Source organism: Somniosus microcephalus, chromosome 8 (assembly GCF_052327205.1).
Source record: "Somniosus microcephalus isolate GS21.2 chromosome 8, FLI_Smic_1.0, whole genome shotgun sequence".
Lineage (NCBI taxonomy): Eukaryota > Metazoa > Chordata > Chondrichthyes > Squaliformes > Somniosidae > Somniosus > Somniosus microcephalus.
This window is the reverse complement of record NC_140994.1, coordinates 13918242-13935462: the sequence shown is the minus strand read 5'-3', so window position 1 is coordinate 13935462 and position 17221 is coordinate 13918242. Positions and strand designations below refer to the sequence as shown.

The window sequence follows — 17221 nt, the reverse complement described above, 5'->3', positions numbered from 1 at the left end:
CCAATCCCATGTGCCTTAACTTTACACGCTACTCTCTTATGCGGGACCTTATGGAAAGCCTTCTGAAAGTCCAAATACACCACATCCACTGGTTCTCCCTTATCTATTTTACCAGTTACATCCTCAAAAAAATTTTTTTTTTACCTCGCTCGGTCTGCCCTTCCTACTGCAATCTACAGGCTTTGAAGACCCAAGCTTGGCATCATCTAACCACTTGATTTATCTCTCGTTTCTCTTACTCCTTTCAGTCTAGGTATTGTCCTGTCCTGCGCTGTGGGTTGTCCCTGTCACGTAGGTTTCTATATCAAATGAGGTAAAGTTGTGGAGGCAGTAAAGACACTTTTACACCGCAGCGCCGGTTTCAGGCGAATGCCGTTTTAACCTCCCTTGTGGTGCCATTTTGCCCCGTTTATATTTCCAGCCAGCATCATTCTCCCTTTAGACGCAGGGGGAGAGACGGGACTGGTGAATCATTCCTAAGACATGCAAATAAGAAGGGCTCCCCTCCCATTGGAGCAATGCATGCCAACTAGACCCCGACTGCAGCCAATGTCTGCGGGACGGCAATTTTTAAACCTAGAAGAGCCTTCACCCGAATAAAATCGGTGGCAGGGAAGTGGGAGGCACACTTTGTCATGTAAGAAAAATTAAATTGAATCACAACTTCTTCGGCAGCACCTCCCAATCCTGTGACTTCCACCACCTAGAAGGACATGGGGCAGCAGGCACATGGGAACACCACCACCTCCAGGTTCCCCTCCAAGTCACACACCATCTCCGACTTGGAAATATATCGCCATTCCTTCATCGTCGCTGGGTCAAAATCCTGGAACTCCCTCCCTAACAGCACTGTGGGAGCACCTTCACCACACGGACTGCAGCGGTTCAAGAAGGCGGCTCACCACCACCTTCTCAAGGGGCAATTAGGGATGGGCAATAAATGCTGGCCTTGCCAGCGACGCCCACATCCCAGGAATGAATACTTTTTTGAAAAAACATTAAACGCAAAGGTCCCCTTTTGCGATGATGGAATCTGGGATTGGTTTTCTGTCTGTAGTTCTATTTGTGAATTCACTGAGCTATGGCAAACACGGGATATTAATTTCTAACCTGTACCTTTTCTTTGTGCCCCACAGTTCACGAGACAAATCCTGGGACCTTGGCGATGGCTGAGGAAGACGACCGTTTATTTTTAATCGATTTTCCTATAATTGAGGACCAAGCTGAGTACGTGGGCTGTGTACTCTCGTGCTTGATCTTGTATGTCTTTACTGCTGTATGTAGAGGATGTGTAGATAGGAACTTTTGTAGACACGGCCTCTGCTGGGCCCAGTGGTATGTTGGCCTTCGTAGCGAGAGGGTTTGAGTACAGGAACAAGGATGTCTTGCTGCAGTTGTACAGGGCCTTGGTGAGACCACATCTGGAGTATTGTGTGCAGTTTTGGTCGCCTTATCTGAGGAAGGATGTTCTTGCCATGGAAGGAGTTCAGCGAAGATTCACCAGGCTGATACCTGGGATGGCAGGAATGACGTATGAGGAGAGATTGGGTCGATTGGGCTTATACTCGCTGGAGTTTAGAAGAATGAGAGGGGATCTCATTGAAACTTATAAAATTCTAACAGGACTAGACAGACTAGATGCAGGAAGGATATTCCTGATGGTCGGGGAGTCTAGAACCAGTGGTCACAGTCTAAGGATAAGGGGTAAGCCATTTAGGACAGAAATGAGGAGGAATTTCTTCACCCAGAGAGTGGTGAACCTGTGGAATTCTCTATCACAGAAGACAGTAGAGGCCAATTCATTAAATATATTCAAGAAGGAGTTGGATATATTTCTTAAGGCTAAAGGGATCAAGGGGTATGGGGAGAAAGCAGGGACAGGGTCCTGAATTTGGATGATCAGCCATGATCTCATTAAATGGTGGAGCAGGCTCGAGGGGCTGAATGGCCTACTCCTGCTCCTATCTTCTATGCTTCTATGTAACGTTCTTGCCTAAGCCAGAAGGTTGCGAGTCCAAGCCAAGATTTGAGTGCATGATCCTGGGCTGACACTTCAGGGCAGTACTGAGGGAGTGCTGCATTGTCAGAAGTGCTGAACTCCAGGTAAAATGTTAAACTGAGCCTTGTTCGCCAATTCAGGTGGATGCTAAAGATTCCGTGGAAGTATTTGATGAAGAGCTGGAACTTTTTCCCGCTGCCCTGGCCAACATTTCTTCTTTGAACAGAAACTGGTTAACCGGCAGTTGCTGTTTGTGGAACTTTTCTGTGTGCAAACTTGGCTCCCGTCTCTCCTACAGAAATAACGTTGACTACACTTCTTCAAAAGTAATTCACTGATGCTGAAAGACTTTGAGATGTCCTGAGGATGTGAAAGGCCGTATATCAATGCAAGTTCTCTTGTACTAATATCTAAACCGAGCCCTGAAATGAAGGTTCTCTGCATTTCCCCCCAATAGCTTAGTTGGTAAGGGCCAGTGTGGCGCTGAAGGCAGGCAGTCAGAAAGGGCCTCTGGTTCAAACCCCCGTAGATGGTACTGTGTGACATGAATCAGTCATTCATGAAAGAAAGACTTATGAAATAATACTGAGCAGCCTGCGGGTGGCGCTGTCCAGGGAGAGTATAAATACCCGGGCACGGGCCCAGCTTGCGCAGGACATTCTTTAACAGGAACTAGTGAAGGACACAACTAGACCTCCATGTTGTAAAACAGTTGATTAAAGCTTTGTTTAACGGTTAGACCAAGTGCCTAGTAGTTTTCTTACGTCACTGTGTTTGGTGATTGCAGTTCAAGGGCTTCTATTGCTCTCCGCCTTTGAGCTAGGCAAAAGAAAAGGCAGCCAGGCAGGCAGGGGCTCCTGACTGTTGGCGATTGACCCCTCGTGTAAAGTGCTTATGTGTTGGGCGAGGGCCAGGATTTGGCTGGGCTGTGGATCTCCTTCCCCACCCCCCCCCTTGAAATATAGCCCGCCGACGTCCCTGTCCACGCTTGCGCATGAAAAGCCCTCGGACTCCACTATTCCGCCCTCCATAAGCTTGAGCTCACCCAAAACTCGACTGCCCGTGTCCTAACTCGCACCAAGTCCCATTCGCCCATCACCCCCCTGTGCTCGCTGACCTCCATTGGCTCCCGGTCCAGCAATGCCTCGATTTTAAAAATAAATAAATAAATAAATAAAATAAAAATAAAAAATTCTCATCCTTGTTTTCAAATCCCTCTATGGCCTCGCCCCCCTCCCTATCTCTGTAACCTCCTCCAGCCCCATAACCCATCAAGAACTCTGCATTCCTCCAACTCTGGCTGCTTGTGCTTTCAGCTGCCTGTGCCCTAAGCTCTGGAATTCCCTCCCTAAACCTCTCCGCCTCTCTCTCCTCCTTTAAGACGCTCCTTAAAACCGACCTCTTTGACCGAGCTTTTGCTCACCTGTCCCTAATATCTCCTCACGTGGCTCGGTGTCAATTTCTGTCTGATTTACGCTCCTGTGCAGTGCCTTGGGATGTTTTTGCTGTGTTAAAGATGCTGTATAAATGCAAGTTGCTGTTGTTGTTGTTATAGGTGAGGTGCTGCTAGGTGAGGCTAAAATGTTCAATCTATTTGCCTTCGATAGTGCTGCCTGAGGGACACATGCCGATCGGGACAGTAGTGCCATTTCATATCCACCTGAATAGGCAGACTGGGCCTCCATCCAACGAATCATCTGAAAGGCAACACCCTCGACAATGCAGCCCATGCCCAGCACTGCACTGGACCGCCAGCCCAGCCCAGACCATGAGCACAGGCTGCTGGCAGCTATACAGCTATTCCTCCAGGGTAAATCGGCTCCTGCTGGGGTGGGGGGCGGGAGAGGCGGTGATTAGCAAAGAGTGCGAAGTGGGGTGAGAAGCAAGATAGAAGTCATAGAGTCATAACGGCACAGGAGGAGGCCATTCGGCCCATCGAATCCATGCCGGCTCTCTGTAGAGCAATCCAGTCAGTCCCATTCCCCCGCTCTATCCCCGCAGCCCTGCAGGTTTATTTCCCTCAAGTGCCTATCCAGTCTCCCCTTGAAAACATCGAGTGTCTCCGCTTCCACCACTTCCGTCGGCAGCGAGTTCCAGGTCCTCACCACTCGCTGCATAAAAAAGTTTTTCCTCACATCCCCCCTGTATCTCTTGCCCCAACTTTAAATCTGCGTCCCCTAGTCCTTGTACCATCAACTAGTGGCAACAGCCTTTCCCCGTCTAGCCTATCCAAACCCGTCATAATCTTGTACACCTCGATTCCTGCAGTTCTGTTGTAGCAAAACCTCTTGGGGTTGGGGGAGAAACGCATTGTGTGCATGAAGCTGGCTCGACTCCACATACCGCAAGGGGAAATGTAACATTTGGAGAATGGAGACATTTGATCTCCGCATTTTGTGCCACAGCTGTGGTTTATGCTGCAGCCCTGGCTCTTTATTGCTTTGCGTACAAAGCCATCGGATCTGTTGCAGATCACCGACCCCAACAGTTCGTTACCTCCTGGGAGCAATTAAGGAAGGAGCACTTTTATGCGATTGAAAGAATAGGGATTCTTTTCAGCGCCTGTGGATTTCGAGCAGGGCAAAAGAAAACAACTTTGTTAAATGCTCGGCAGCGTTTTGTGAAATAAGTATTCTCAAACAAATAGTGGGGGGGGGCGGGGGGGGGGGAAGTACAATAAAGTTCATGCTCTTAAAATCGGAAAAGAATTGGCTGTCGGGTGACAAAATAACTGAAGCAGTTGAAAGTGCTTCTACTGAAATTCTTGACATAATTTCTGATGCTGAAAGGTTTTTGCGACACAATGTAATGACCCTGGCTGTAGAATTCCTTCCTCTAGACCCACAAAATTACCTGGAGAAGCTGCACAATTAGTTTCCAGCTTTTTTTTTTGTAGGGCAGCTCGCTCTCCTCTAGCTTAACAGAAATTATGACCAGCAATTGTATTTTTATTAGCAAGCGGTGACCCCCCTCACATTTTCTGCACTTCCCATTTAAAAAAATATATAGTCATTGATCTGCCACGGGTTAGCACACAGAGAGTTGCATCATAGAAACATAGAAACTTAGAAGATAGGAGCAGGAGTAGGCCATTCGGCCCCTCGAGCCTGCTCCGCCATTCAATGAGATCATGGCTGATCATCCAAACTCAGTACCTGCCTTCTCCCCATATCCCTTGATCCCTTTAGCCTTAAGAAATATATCTAACTCCTTCTTGAATATATTTAATGAATTGGCCTCAACTGCCTTGTGTGGTAGAGAATTCCACAGGTTCACCACTCTCTGGGTGAAGAAATTCCTCCTCATCTCTGTCCTAAATGGCTTACCCCTTATCCTTAGACTGTGACCCCTGGTTCTGGACTCCCCGGCCATCGGGAACATCCTTCCTGCATCTAGTCTGTCTAGTCCTGTTAGAATTTTATAAGTTTCAATGAGATCCCTTCTCATTCTTCTAAACTCCAGCGAGTATAAGCCCAATCGACCCAATCTCTCCTCATACGTCATTCCTACCATCCCAGGTATCAGTCTGGTGAATCTTCGCTGCACTCCCTCCATGGCAAGAACATCCTTCCTCAGATAAGGCGACCAAAGCTGCACACAATACTCAAGGTGTGGTCTCACCAAGGCCCTGTACACCTGCAGCAAGACATCCTTGCTCTTGTACTCGAATCCTCTCACTGTGAAGGCCAACATGCCATTTGCCTTCTTAACCGCCTGCTGCACCTGCATGCTTACCTTCAGCGACTGGTGCACAAGGACACCCAGGCCTCGTTGCACTTCCCCTTCTCCCAATCTATCTCTCAACATAACTGAAGTCCCTGAAGTCTGGTGGTCTTGTCTTCTGAGGGTTGGAGGGAAGGAGATAATTGGACTGGGGTGCACCGGCGTAATTCAGTCCCCATTTTGAAGTCATGCATTCTGTGCTTATTTTTATGTTTGCCATTGTAGATTCCCAGCTCCACACTGAGAATGGAAATTACCTAAGTAAACTTGTCACGCTGTAATTACACTGCCCTGCCAGCGGCGGCACTGCAGCCCCATCACTGGCAGGAGGGTGTCATTACAGTGTGACAATTTTACGTCGGCCGTCTCCATTACATTATATACACGGACATCGGAGGTTATAGTGTAAATAGCTGGGTGCTTGCAGATGTTAGGATTTTTAATATAGATTTTTTTTTTTGTGTCCCACTCATTTTCTCCTCCTTTCCTGAAGACATTTGCTATCAAGGCCTTGGAAATTGTGCAGAGGAGATTTACTGCAATGGTACCAAGGATGAGGGACTTCAGTTATGTTGAGCGATTAGAGGAAGCTGGGGGTTCTCAAAGTAGAGGGCTAAGGGAAGATTTAATAGAGGTGTTCAAAATGTTGAAGGGTTTTCGTAGAGCAGATAGGGGACAACAGTTTCCACTGGCAGCGGGGTCGGTAACCAGAGGACACAGATTGAAGGTCATTGGCAAAAGAACTTTGGGGGAGATGAGAAATTTCTTTACGGAGCGAGTTGTTATGATCTGGAATGCGCTGCCTGAAAGGGCGGTGGAAGCAGATTCAATAGTAACTTTCAAAAAGGGAAATGGGTAAATACTTGAAAAGGAAAAAAAATGCAGGGCTGTGGGGAAAGAGCAGAGGGAATGGGACTAATTGGATAGCACTCGCTCTTTCTCTCTCTGAGTCGGCACAGGCACGATGGGCCGAATGGCCTCCTTCTGTGCTGTATGATTCTATGGTGAGACTTGTGCTGGGGCAGTTGCCCCGTGGGTGCCAGCGACCCTCTCCAGTACCTCACCCAAGTGGCCATTCGTCATGTGTCGGCAGTCTGATTGTCGGGGACGGGGAGGTGACTTTATCCTGACCGCCCCTGATGCCGACAAACCCACTGAAGGAGTTCCTGGCTGGCAATCAAAAGCTGTCGTCATTTATTCTCTTCTCTTTCGCGGTGGGGTTGTGGCCGATCACATTGGCTCCTGCTGCAGTCTCGGCTGAGATTAGCTCATCCAATCTCAAAACCAATTGGGACCTGAGACCGTCCTCCTCTTTGTGGTTCTGTACCGCACTGGGCAGTAAATTTGGCAGCAGGAGCATGGAGAGGGGAAAGGGAATGCTTCCCATTTTTACGGTGCTTTTGGAGTTCCCGTCCATGCAATTACTACAAAATCCATTTTGTAAACGACTCTCTCATTTAAAGCACATGATATAGGTGTCAGCCGTGGCTCAGTGGGCAGCACTCTCGCCCCTGAGTCAGAAGGTTGTGGGTTCAAGTTCCATTCCAGAGACTTGAGCACAAATCTAGACCAACACTCAATGTTCCCCCTTATTTTTCTTTTGGGGCGCGCGGTCCCTTTAAGGGGCTGCGCGGCCCATTAAACAGTTTCGCGCATGCGTGAAATTTAACGTTGAAAAAACCAGTGCTGCGCGGGACCGACAGAGAGGGAACGTTGCTGACACTACCAGTCCAGTACTGAGGGAGTGCTGCACTGTCGGAGGTGCTGTCTTTCGGATGAGACGTTAAACCGAGGCCCCGTCTGTCCCCTCAGGTGGACGTAAAAGATCCCACGGCCACTATTTCGAAGAAGAGCAGGGGGAGTTCGCCCTGGTGTCCTGGGCCAATATTTATCCCTCAACCAACATCACTAAAAACAGATAATCTGGTCATTATCACATTGCTGTTTGTGGGAGCTTGCTGTGCGCAATTTGGCTGCCGCGTTTCCCACATTACAACAGTGACTACACTTCAAAAAATACTTAATTGAATCTCATGGAAACTTATAAAATTCTAACAGGACTAGACAGACTAGATGCAGGAAGGATGTTCCTGATGGTCGGGGAGTCCAGAACCAGGGGTCACAGTCTAAGGATAAGGGGTAAGCCATTTAGGACAGAGATGAGGAGGAATTTCTTCACCCAGAAAGTGGTGAACCTGTGGAATTCTCTACCAAAGAAGGCAGTAGAGGCCAATTCATTAAATATATTCAAGGAGTTAGATATGTATTTCTTAAGGCTAAAGGGATCAAGGGATATGGAGAGAAGGCAGGGACAGGGTACTGAATTTGGATGATCAGCCATGATCACATTGAATGGCGGAGCAGGCTCAAGGAGCCGAATGGCCTACTCCTGCTCCTATCTTCTATGTTTCTATGTTAATTAGCATTGGGATGTTACAGTTGTGAAAGGCACTATATAAATGCAAGTCTATCTTTTTCTTTCTATACTTAGCACTGGTGTGCAATTAGATTGCTGTATAATTATTTACTGGCCGATTTCTGTTGCTCTGTCTAGTTAAAAGAACACGTCGTGCACTATTGGTGCAGTTCTCCTTTGGGTAGTTAACACTGTCTTTCAGGAGTTAGGATGTGGGAGGAGGCCTCTGGGGATTTCTGACTGTTTGCAACGAGGTACCTCGCACACAAACATTTGCAAACTGGTGTCTAATGCATAACTTATTGCTAATTGAAGCTTTTGTTTTTTACCTGATGCAGACAGGGTGAATGGAAAATAATCTCTCCACTGACGTCTTATTCATTCAGAGGCTGAGATACTTCGTAACTCGGAGCCTCGTAGGTGTGAGTGAATTATAATGGCTCCTGGTGCGATTTCAGATTACATTATATGAGAATCCACTGCACGATGGGCACAAATATATCCTTTTTTTTATTAAAGAATCCGTCTTTGTCTGAGAAAAGTATAAGGATGCAAGTGTAGGAAATGGAAATATCCAATTAGATCAACAGTTCTGCATTTATTCCCCGTCTGTCATATTGCAGATGTCAGTCTTCAGATATCACACTGTGCCAGAGGTGCAAAAACAAAGGGGGGAGAATTTGGTTGATTTGTGCCTCCTGTTGGCGCCCTAAGTTCAGCGGGAGGTTAGCGGCGGCGGTAACCGTTAGCGCCCCGCGGCACTGCGCCTCTGGTGATGACCTCATCGCCGTGCGCAGCGCGCCAGTAGTGCCCCCTGACATGCCGCCTGGCGATATGTCCGACCTGGTCGGGGGGGGGGGGGTGGGGTACGTGCGGCCAGGTCAGCCTCAAATTAATGGGGAGGTGCCGGGCGGCCATTTTTGTTGCTGGCAGCCTGTCGGCACCTGTCCCCGTTGCCGTCGCCGGCCTCCTGTGAAGCCCCGCCCCCCCCCCTTGCGGGGAGCCGGCTGCGCTCGGTCAGCCCGGCACTCTGAACCCTGGTGGCCCAGCTGGGCCCCGGGTCGCACTGTTGCAAGACCCCTGCCCTTTAATAAGGTGAGGAAGGCTCGCCGTACTGTGGCGCTTCCAGTAGCGCCCCCGCCTCCCTCTTGGGGTGATACCAGATAGAAATTTATCTATAATAGCAAAATACTGCGGATGCTGGAAATCTGAAATAACAACAGAAAATGCTGGAAATACTCAGCAGGCCAGGGCATCTCAGCCTTGAATATACTCAGTGACTGAGCATCCACAGACAACGGTTCACAACCCTCTGAGTAAAGCCTCAATCAACCCAACACTATTGCCCCTTTTTGTGCGAGTCCTTCTTCAGACTTCAATTCTTTAGCCACCATTACACTGCGTTTGTTCTGGGATCCATCACCCAGCATTTGCACTACTAACCTCACTTGCCCAGATCACGGACCTTTAGACCTCCTTTTTCTGTGAGGTTGAGGGGTAATTTTACCCTAACTCGACGGGGGTGGTGAGGTGGTGGGGAGCCCCACAGGATCGGGTGGAACACCCTACCCGATATGCAGTCACTTGAATGGCGAGTAAAAAATCAAGTGGGGTGTAAAACTAGCATTGCACACCACCCCGTCCGTTTCATGACGGGCAGGTTAGGGCGTTAGCTCCTGGGATAGGGGAGCAGGAATTCCCTATGTAAACGCAAGGATCTCAGGGAGATCGGAATCCAAAGTGAGACTAGACAGACTAGATGCAGGAAGGATGTTCCCGATGGTCGGGGAGTCCAGAACCAGGGGTCACAGTCTAAGGGTAAGGGGTAAGCCATTTAGGACTGAGATGAGGAGGAATTTCTTCACCTAGAGAGTGGTGAACCTGTGGAATTCTCTACCACAGAAGGCAGTTGAGGCCAATTCATTAAATATATTCAGGAAGGAGTTAGATATATTTCTTAAGGCTAAGGGGATCAAGGGATATGGGGAGAAAGCAGGGACAGGGTACTGAATTTGGTTGATCAGCCATGATCGCATTGAATGGCGGAGCAGGCTCGAGGGGCCGAATGGCCGACTCCTGCTCCTATCTTCTATGTTTCTATGTTTTCTATGAGCACCAGAAGCAGGGTCACTCCTAACTTCCTAATTTTTAACTTTTTGGTATATGTGTAGAACAGCATTCTTCTTTGCTCCTCACGTGTGGGCTTTTAAGCATATGCTCCTGAATAGTCAGCACCTAAAAGAAATGTGTAATTATGCTGGCACTCTCCCTAAATATTCACGTTTCTCGCACACGCGCAGGCAATTATCAGGCGTTCAGCTGGGAGGATTTAGACTGCAGATATGATCATAGACATTAAACTTCAGCAATTTAAAAAGTAATCTTTTTAATCTTGTTGCCAATTTTGATCCTCTCTCTTCCTCCTCCCCTCCCAGAATGTGTTTCTCTTCTTGCTGGTTCTACGGGTGCCTCAGACATGTGGCTGGTTCTCTGACGGCAGCTGTTGCTGATGATTCTGCTGTTTCCATTTACACCTCCTCTAGACCCATCTTTTGTTTCGTAACTTGTCCCATTACCATCTCCTTTGGCCTCGCACCATCACCCCTTTTGTCATTTAATCTCTCCTGCCTTCCAGCCTATCACAGACCTTCCCTTTTGTTCTTTCCTCCCCTCCCCCTTTACCCTGCCTCTGCACCGGCTTAAAACTCGTTACATCGCTAAGTTTTTTCAGTTCTGGCGAAAGCTCATCGACCTGAAACGTTAACTCTGTTTCTCTCTCCACTGATGCTGCCGGGCTTGCTGAGTGTCTCCAGCATTGTCTGATTTTATTTTCCCTTTTTTTGGCCTTGGCGGAGGCCGTCACCACAGGATCTGATTCTACCTCCTGTCCACACACACAGGGGTGGCGGAGTAACAATTAGGGACTGGAGCATTGGCTGGTTTCTCTCTTCCCTCAATCCCGGACGGCTGAGTTTTGTTGGAGCAAACCTCTGGAGAAAATAAAATATCCAGCACAGGAGGAGGCCACTCCCATTCGGCCCATGGTGCTCGGGCCGGTTATTTCATAGAATAGAATCCTAGAATGGTTACAGCACAGGAGGAGGCCATTTGGCCCGTCGAGCCCGTGCCGGCTCTCTGCAAGAGCACTTCAGCCAGTCCCACTCCCCCGGCCCTTTCCCCGTAGCCCTGCAGATCTTTCCTCTTCAAAATTCCCTTTTGAAAGTAATGATTAAATCTGCATGCACCACCTTTCCATTCAGTGCATTCCAGATCATCATAACTCGCTGGGTAAAAAAAATTCTCTTCATCTCCCCCCTGGATTTTTTGCCAATTATCCGTGTCCCCTGGTTACTGACCATTCTGCCATGGAAACAGTTTCTCCTCATTTACTCTATCAAAAGCCTTCAAGATTTTATCAAATCTCCCTTAACCTTCTCTGCTCTAAGGAGAACCACCCCAGTTTCTCTAAATATATTTAAAATTATGTATTAAACCCATGTTTGCTGGTGACTTGCTCAAGCAACGTGTCATCCTTGATCATACTTGTAATCAAGAACAAAGGAGGAGAAAGAAACGAGGGAAGGAGAGAAAGTTAGAATGGAAGGAGAGAGAAGGTAAAGAGGAGAGAGCTGGAAGGGGACAGAGATGGGGAGAAGGAACTGAGTCAGAAATGGAGAGAGAGAGATGGAGAGAAGGGGACGAGAGGAAGAGGGAATGAGAATGCAAAGGGAAGAGAGGGAAAGAAAGGTAGGAGGAGAAAGAGGTAGAGAAGAGAACTGAAAGTTTAAGAACATAAAAATTAGGAGCAGGAGTAGGCCATACAGCCCCTCGAGCCTGCTCCGCCATTCAATAAGATCATGGCTGATCTTTGACCTCAACTCCACTTTCCCGCCCGACCCCCACATCCCTTGATTCCCCTGGAGTCCAAAAATCTATCGATCTCAGCCTTGAATACACTCAATGACTCAGCTTCCACAGCCCTCTGGGGTAGAGAATTCCAAAGATTCACAACCCTCTGAGTGAAGACATTTCTCCTCATCTCAGTCCTAAATGGCCGACCCCTTATCCTGAGACTGTGCCCCCTAGTTCTAGACACTCCAGCCAGGGGAAACAACCTCTCAGCATCTACCCTGTCAATCCCCCTCAGAAACTTGTATGTTTCAATGAGATCAGCTCTCATTCTTCCAAACTCCAGAGAGTATCGGCTCAATCTCTCCTCATAGGACAGCCCCCTTGAGAAAGGTATCACCCTTGCTGTTGTCCTCCTGGCTGAGATTAACTAAGCAAAGACGAGGGAATGAGCCTGGGCTTGCCCTAGTCTCCCTGCTTAACTATTCACTGGGTGAGCCTCAGGGAAGCTAGGGTTCCACATCTTTAATTGTTGCTGTTCAAAGTAATGGGGCTGTTGCAAATGTTTTTTATTTGCACTCCGCAATTAGTCTGTGTTTGGGTTAGATTATGGTAAACACTTGTCACCAATGTGGCGAGGCGCTTTTAAAAGACATAAGTAATGTACGGAAAAAATATCTTCCAGCACAGTCGGTAGTCGGCTCTGATTCAAGTCCCACTCCAGAGACTTGAGCACAAAAGTCCAGGCTGACACTCCAGTGCAGTGCTGAGGGAGTGCTGCACTGTCGGAGGTGCCGTCTTTTGGATGAGAGAGACGTCAAACCGAAGCCCCGTCTGCTGTCTCGGGTGGACGTAAAACTATTTTGAAGAAGAGCAGGGGAGTTCTCCCTGGTGTCCTGGCCTCAATCAACATCACTTTAAAAAAAAAAAAAATTTAAGAATTATCTGCTCATTATCACCTTGCTGTTTGTGGGACCTTGCTGTGCACAAATTGGTTGCCGCGTTTCCTACATTACAACAGTGACTCCACTTCAAAAAGTACTTCATTGGCTGTAAAGCACTTTGGGATGTCCTGCGTTCGTGAATGGTGCTGTAGAAATGCAAGTCTTTATTTATAAAAAACACTTGTATTTACATTCTTGATTCTGAGAAATCTCTCCAAGCAAACCTTGAATCACTTTGAAGTGCAACGACTGTTTTTATGCAGGCAAACACAGCAGCCATTTTGTGCATGGCAAGACTCCGCAAGCAACGATCCGGTGCTTCCAGTTACTCTGCATTTAGTGGCGGTGATTGAGGGAGGAGCATTGTCTTGGACAATTCTCTTTAAATTATATATCTCTTTCTTTAGGCTTCCTTGTGTGTCGTTGTGGGTTGGAAATGTTACAGTGCACGTCAAAGAGAAACAGCTTAAAGATCTGTTTAGAAAGTAAGTATTAAACCTACTCAGCGTTTGCATTTACAGATTGCCAAACTGCACGTATTTTACTGACTTTATTAAATGGAAGAAAGCAGTCAGAGAGACGGGCCCTCTCCTGTAGGCAGTGCACAGTCTAGCCCATCGCCAACTCTACCCTACACATAAAGGGCTGGATTTTGATTCTGGAGGCGTGTAGGAGGCGGGACTACAACTTTTGGGGTTGTAGTCCCGCCTCCATCGAGTTGTGGCCAACCCACATGATTTTCACTGGATTGACCTTGTTGAGCCCGCCCAGTGGGCTCAGCAGGCCAATTAAGGGCCACCCGGCAACAGGTGACATCACAGATTGACATTTCATCTGTCAAGAGCTTTTGACAGATGAAATATCAGCGTTTGACAGCTGTTTGAAGCTGTCAAACACTGACAATCTGTACTCTAAGTTAATTCCTTCCTCTCAGGCTGATTTAGAGATCTCTCCAGAACAGAAAGCTGAATGCTGCAACTTTTGACAGCTCGCGGCCATTCTGCTTTCTGTGCCGGTGAGGTGAGGGACTCCCAAGACCTGAGGGAAGGAAGGCTGTAAAGGTAAGTAAAGGTAAGTAAAACTTCTTTAAACACTTTACACAGACCAAACACACTTACCTCTGCACTCATGTACCCATCACTCACCTGAACACCGGACATCTCGAACCCTCCAAGTCCTTCAGCCCGACGGTCCGCCTCGCTAACTTGGCGTGGTTTGGAGCTGTCGGGAATCCCACACTTCAGCAATAAAAATAGGGATTAGGCTAAAAACTGCCTGTTAACTACCTGTTAGGCAGTTAATTGGCACTAATCCCCTTCCCGCCTCGGGGAGGCGGGTCCCAGCACAGGTCGGGTACCCGCCTCCTTTGAAACTGGCATGGAGACAGGTTGGGGGCGGGATGGGTTCGTGCCCCCCCCCCCCCCCCCGATTTCGAGATTTTAACCCCCCCACACGCCTCCAATCCTGCCTCCACGGCCCAATGAAAATCCTGCCCTTAATCTCCAGAGGGAATGTTCTGTATATTTACTCCCCGATCAGCAAATGTTATTAAGCACAACTCCAGATCTCGCTATTGAAGACCTGATGTCCTCCAAAGACATGCTACTTTGGACTAGTCTGATCTAAAAGTCTTCCAATGAGAGAGTGAGTGGGTAGGGTCTAAGTGCTGACAAGATAGCTTTGGATGAAAAAGGTCCTTATTCCTGTTCCCTACGGCTCAGTATCACACAAGGCAGTGTATTAACATACCAAAATATTGGACAGCTAAAGACCAGCTGGTCCATTGGTCATGACATGCCAAAGCATTATGAGTCCCATGTAATTTCTGGGGAGAGGCAAAAGAAAGTTTGAAAAAAACACCATTGGCCAATTCAAGGGGAAAAATTCCGGGGGATTCCTCTCTAAGACGATCAAAAACAAGTTCCAGGAGATCACAGTGACTATGACCCATAAACCAAGTCCCACCTACCTTCTGTGCATAATATGATCCTATTGTGCCATGGGCCTTCGCAATAAGACAACCTGAGCGTGTACAGAGTTTCTTTCCTCCAGTTGAACTGCTTGTTACAAATACAGGAAACTTTCGATTTACCGGCACCTAAATAACCGGAAATCTCGGTTAACCGGCAAAATTCAGGAGTAGTTTCAGGTAAGTTTTACTTCATATTGTACTTGCCTTCCTCGATCTGTTGCTGTGCAAGGGTGTGGCTGCAGCTGTTGCTAAGCTGCAGAGACGCTTGGGACTTGTGGCCATTGTTCTGAACCTGTTGCTAAGCAACAGGGTTTGTTGCTTTATACGGAGCTCTCAGCTCTCCCTATCTTTTACTATAGCTTTCGGTTATCCGGAATTTTTGATGAACCGGCACCACGTCGGTCCCGTCAGTGCCGGATTTTAAAAAAAATTCCTGTAACCTCATTTCACTGTTTTTAAAAAAAAAAAAAAAAATACATTTGGCCCATTTGATCTCAAACTTCCATAATACCAACCCTACTACAGTATCTGGCGGTTTTCCAAATGAGCCCAGTGTCTTGACCTCAACTCTTTCAATTGTCCCTTTCAGCTCCGACACTTGAGTTGACGTGTAGCCCAAATCAGTGGGATTCGAGTCTCTCTGCTGGTTCTGATTTCTAAGTGAGATGTGTTGGGGAGGTTGCACGTTACAGTCCAATGCGAGCACACATTCACAACACCAAACCTATGTATATATTTGTTAAAGTTAAAAGGGCAGGAGATTGGGGCTAAGTGGATAACTCCCTTGAGAGTCGGTACAGGCAGGATGGGCCGAATGGCCTCTTTCTGTGGTGTAAAATTCTGCGATTGTAACTCGGTACGAATTGGGCAATTAAATCATTACCCTGGTCCAGTGGGAAGGCTCTTCTGAAGTTGGAAGCGTTATTTGGACAGGCTAGAAGGCTGGTCCCCTTGCTGTACCTGACCTCGGAGCGTCTGCAGCTGAGCGTGTGTGCCCAAAGGGAGAAATTAATTGCGTCCAACATCCCTAATAAAAAGAAAAGGATTGGTGAGTCACAATCTTGTGCCTTTTTAAAATCAATCTGTGGAATTAACTTTAAAGATGTTTTATTTGTGTGTTGGAATCTGCGAGTATTGGGATTCAGGGCCTTGGGCGCGGGCGAACTTGGGAAGGCACTTAAGAGGCATGACAGCATTAGGAGAGATTGTGGCTATAGGAATTTTGGGATTGGTCCTGGGGTGGGAGAGTAATGAGAGCGTGTCCTAGGATCTGACAGTTAGGTAGGGGGGTTATTGGGATCTAGGAACAGCAGATGGGGCTTCTTGGAGCATTGGGAAATGGTGTTGTGTGGGACCAGCACTGAAGAGGGGTTCGCTGATCTGGCCTAGACCTGTCGTCCACAAGGACTGTGGAGAGGACCCTGGAGCAGTGAAAGGATGGGTCATTATCTGGCAGTATTGGGCCAGGGTCTACCAGTATTGATGGGAAGGCAGGCTATGTTAGCATTGAGGGGAAGGAAAACTAGTCAAATGTAGCATTACCTCACGCAAAACGTTTAGCACCTTCAGCAGCTTGAGGAGCTGGTGAGTTCACGCCCATTTGCTAGGAGCCACCAATGTTTGGGTTTACAAACATGAAAAATATGCAATTATGGTACAAAAATGAGCAGCAAGAATGTACGACTTGTAATGAGTTGAGAGCGTGTGTGCAATTGAAAAGTAAGCTCATGTAATATCCTTATTGTGGTCAAATTTGATGTCTTATAACACTCCTGTGAAGCACCTTGGGACGTTTTACTACGTTAAAGACGCTATATAAATACAAGTTGTTGTTGTTCTGCTTGATGACCTGTGGCATTTCACACGGTTAGTCGGAGAATATGACCACTCTCTCGCCTATCGCTGATGTTATGTTGCTGTTTCTCTCTGTCTCTCCTCTTCTGTCACGGTCATTCTGTTTGTTTTTGCTTCTATCCCCATGCACTTCTCTTTTTACATCTCTCTCTGTCCTTTCTGCATTGCTCTCCTGTCTTTTTGCAGAGAAAATGTGACTCTGGGTGGCTCCAGTCTCACCTGCTCGCCCAATCGCTCCTACTTTTCCTCAGCTAGTGAATTTAAATTCAGTTAATTAAACAAAACTGGAATTAAAAAGCCAGTGTCGGTCATGGTGACCATGAAACTACTGGATTGTCATAAAAACCCATCGTGTCCTTTAGGGAAGGAAATCCGCCGCCCTTACCCGGTCTGGCCTATATGTGAGCCCAGACCCACAGCAAAATGGTTGACTCTTAACTGCCCTCTGAAATGGCCTAGCGAGA

General features: G+C 47.6%; 1 protein-coding gene across 1 annotated transcript in view; it reads left to right on the top strand.

Moving 5' to 3' along the window:
* Window positions 1-17221, top strand: part of LOC147113325 (uncharacterized) — a 161352-nt gene that overhangs the window by 126750 nt on the left and 17381 nt on the right. The window contains 2 exon segments of the mRNA XM_085994257.1: window positions 1137-1227; window positions 13339-13416. Coding sequence (XP_085850383.1) covers window positions 1137-1227; window positions 13339-13416 — 169 coding nt within the window.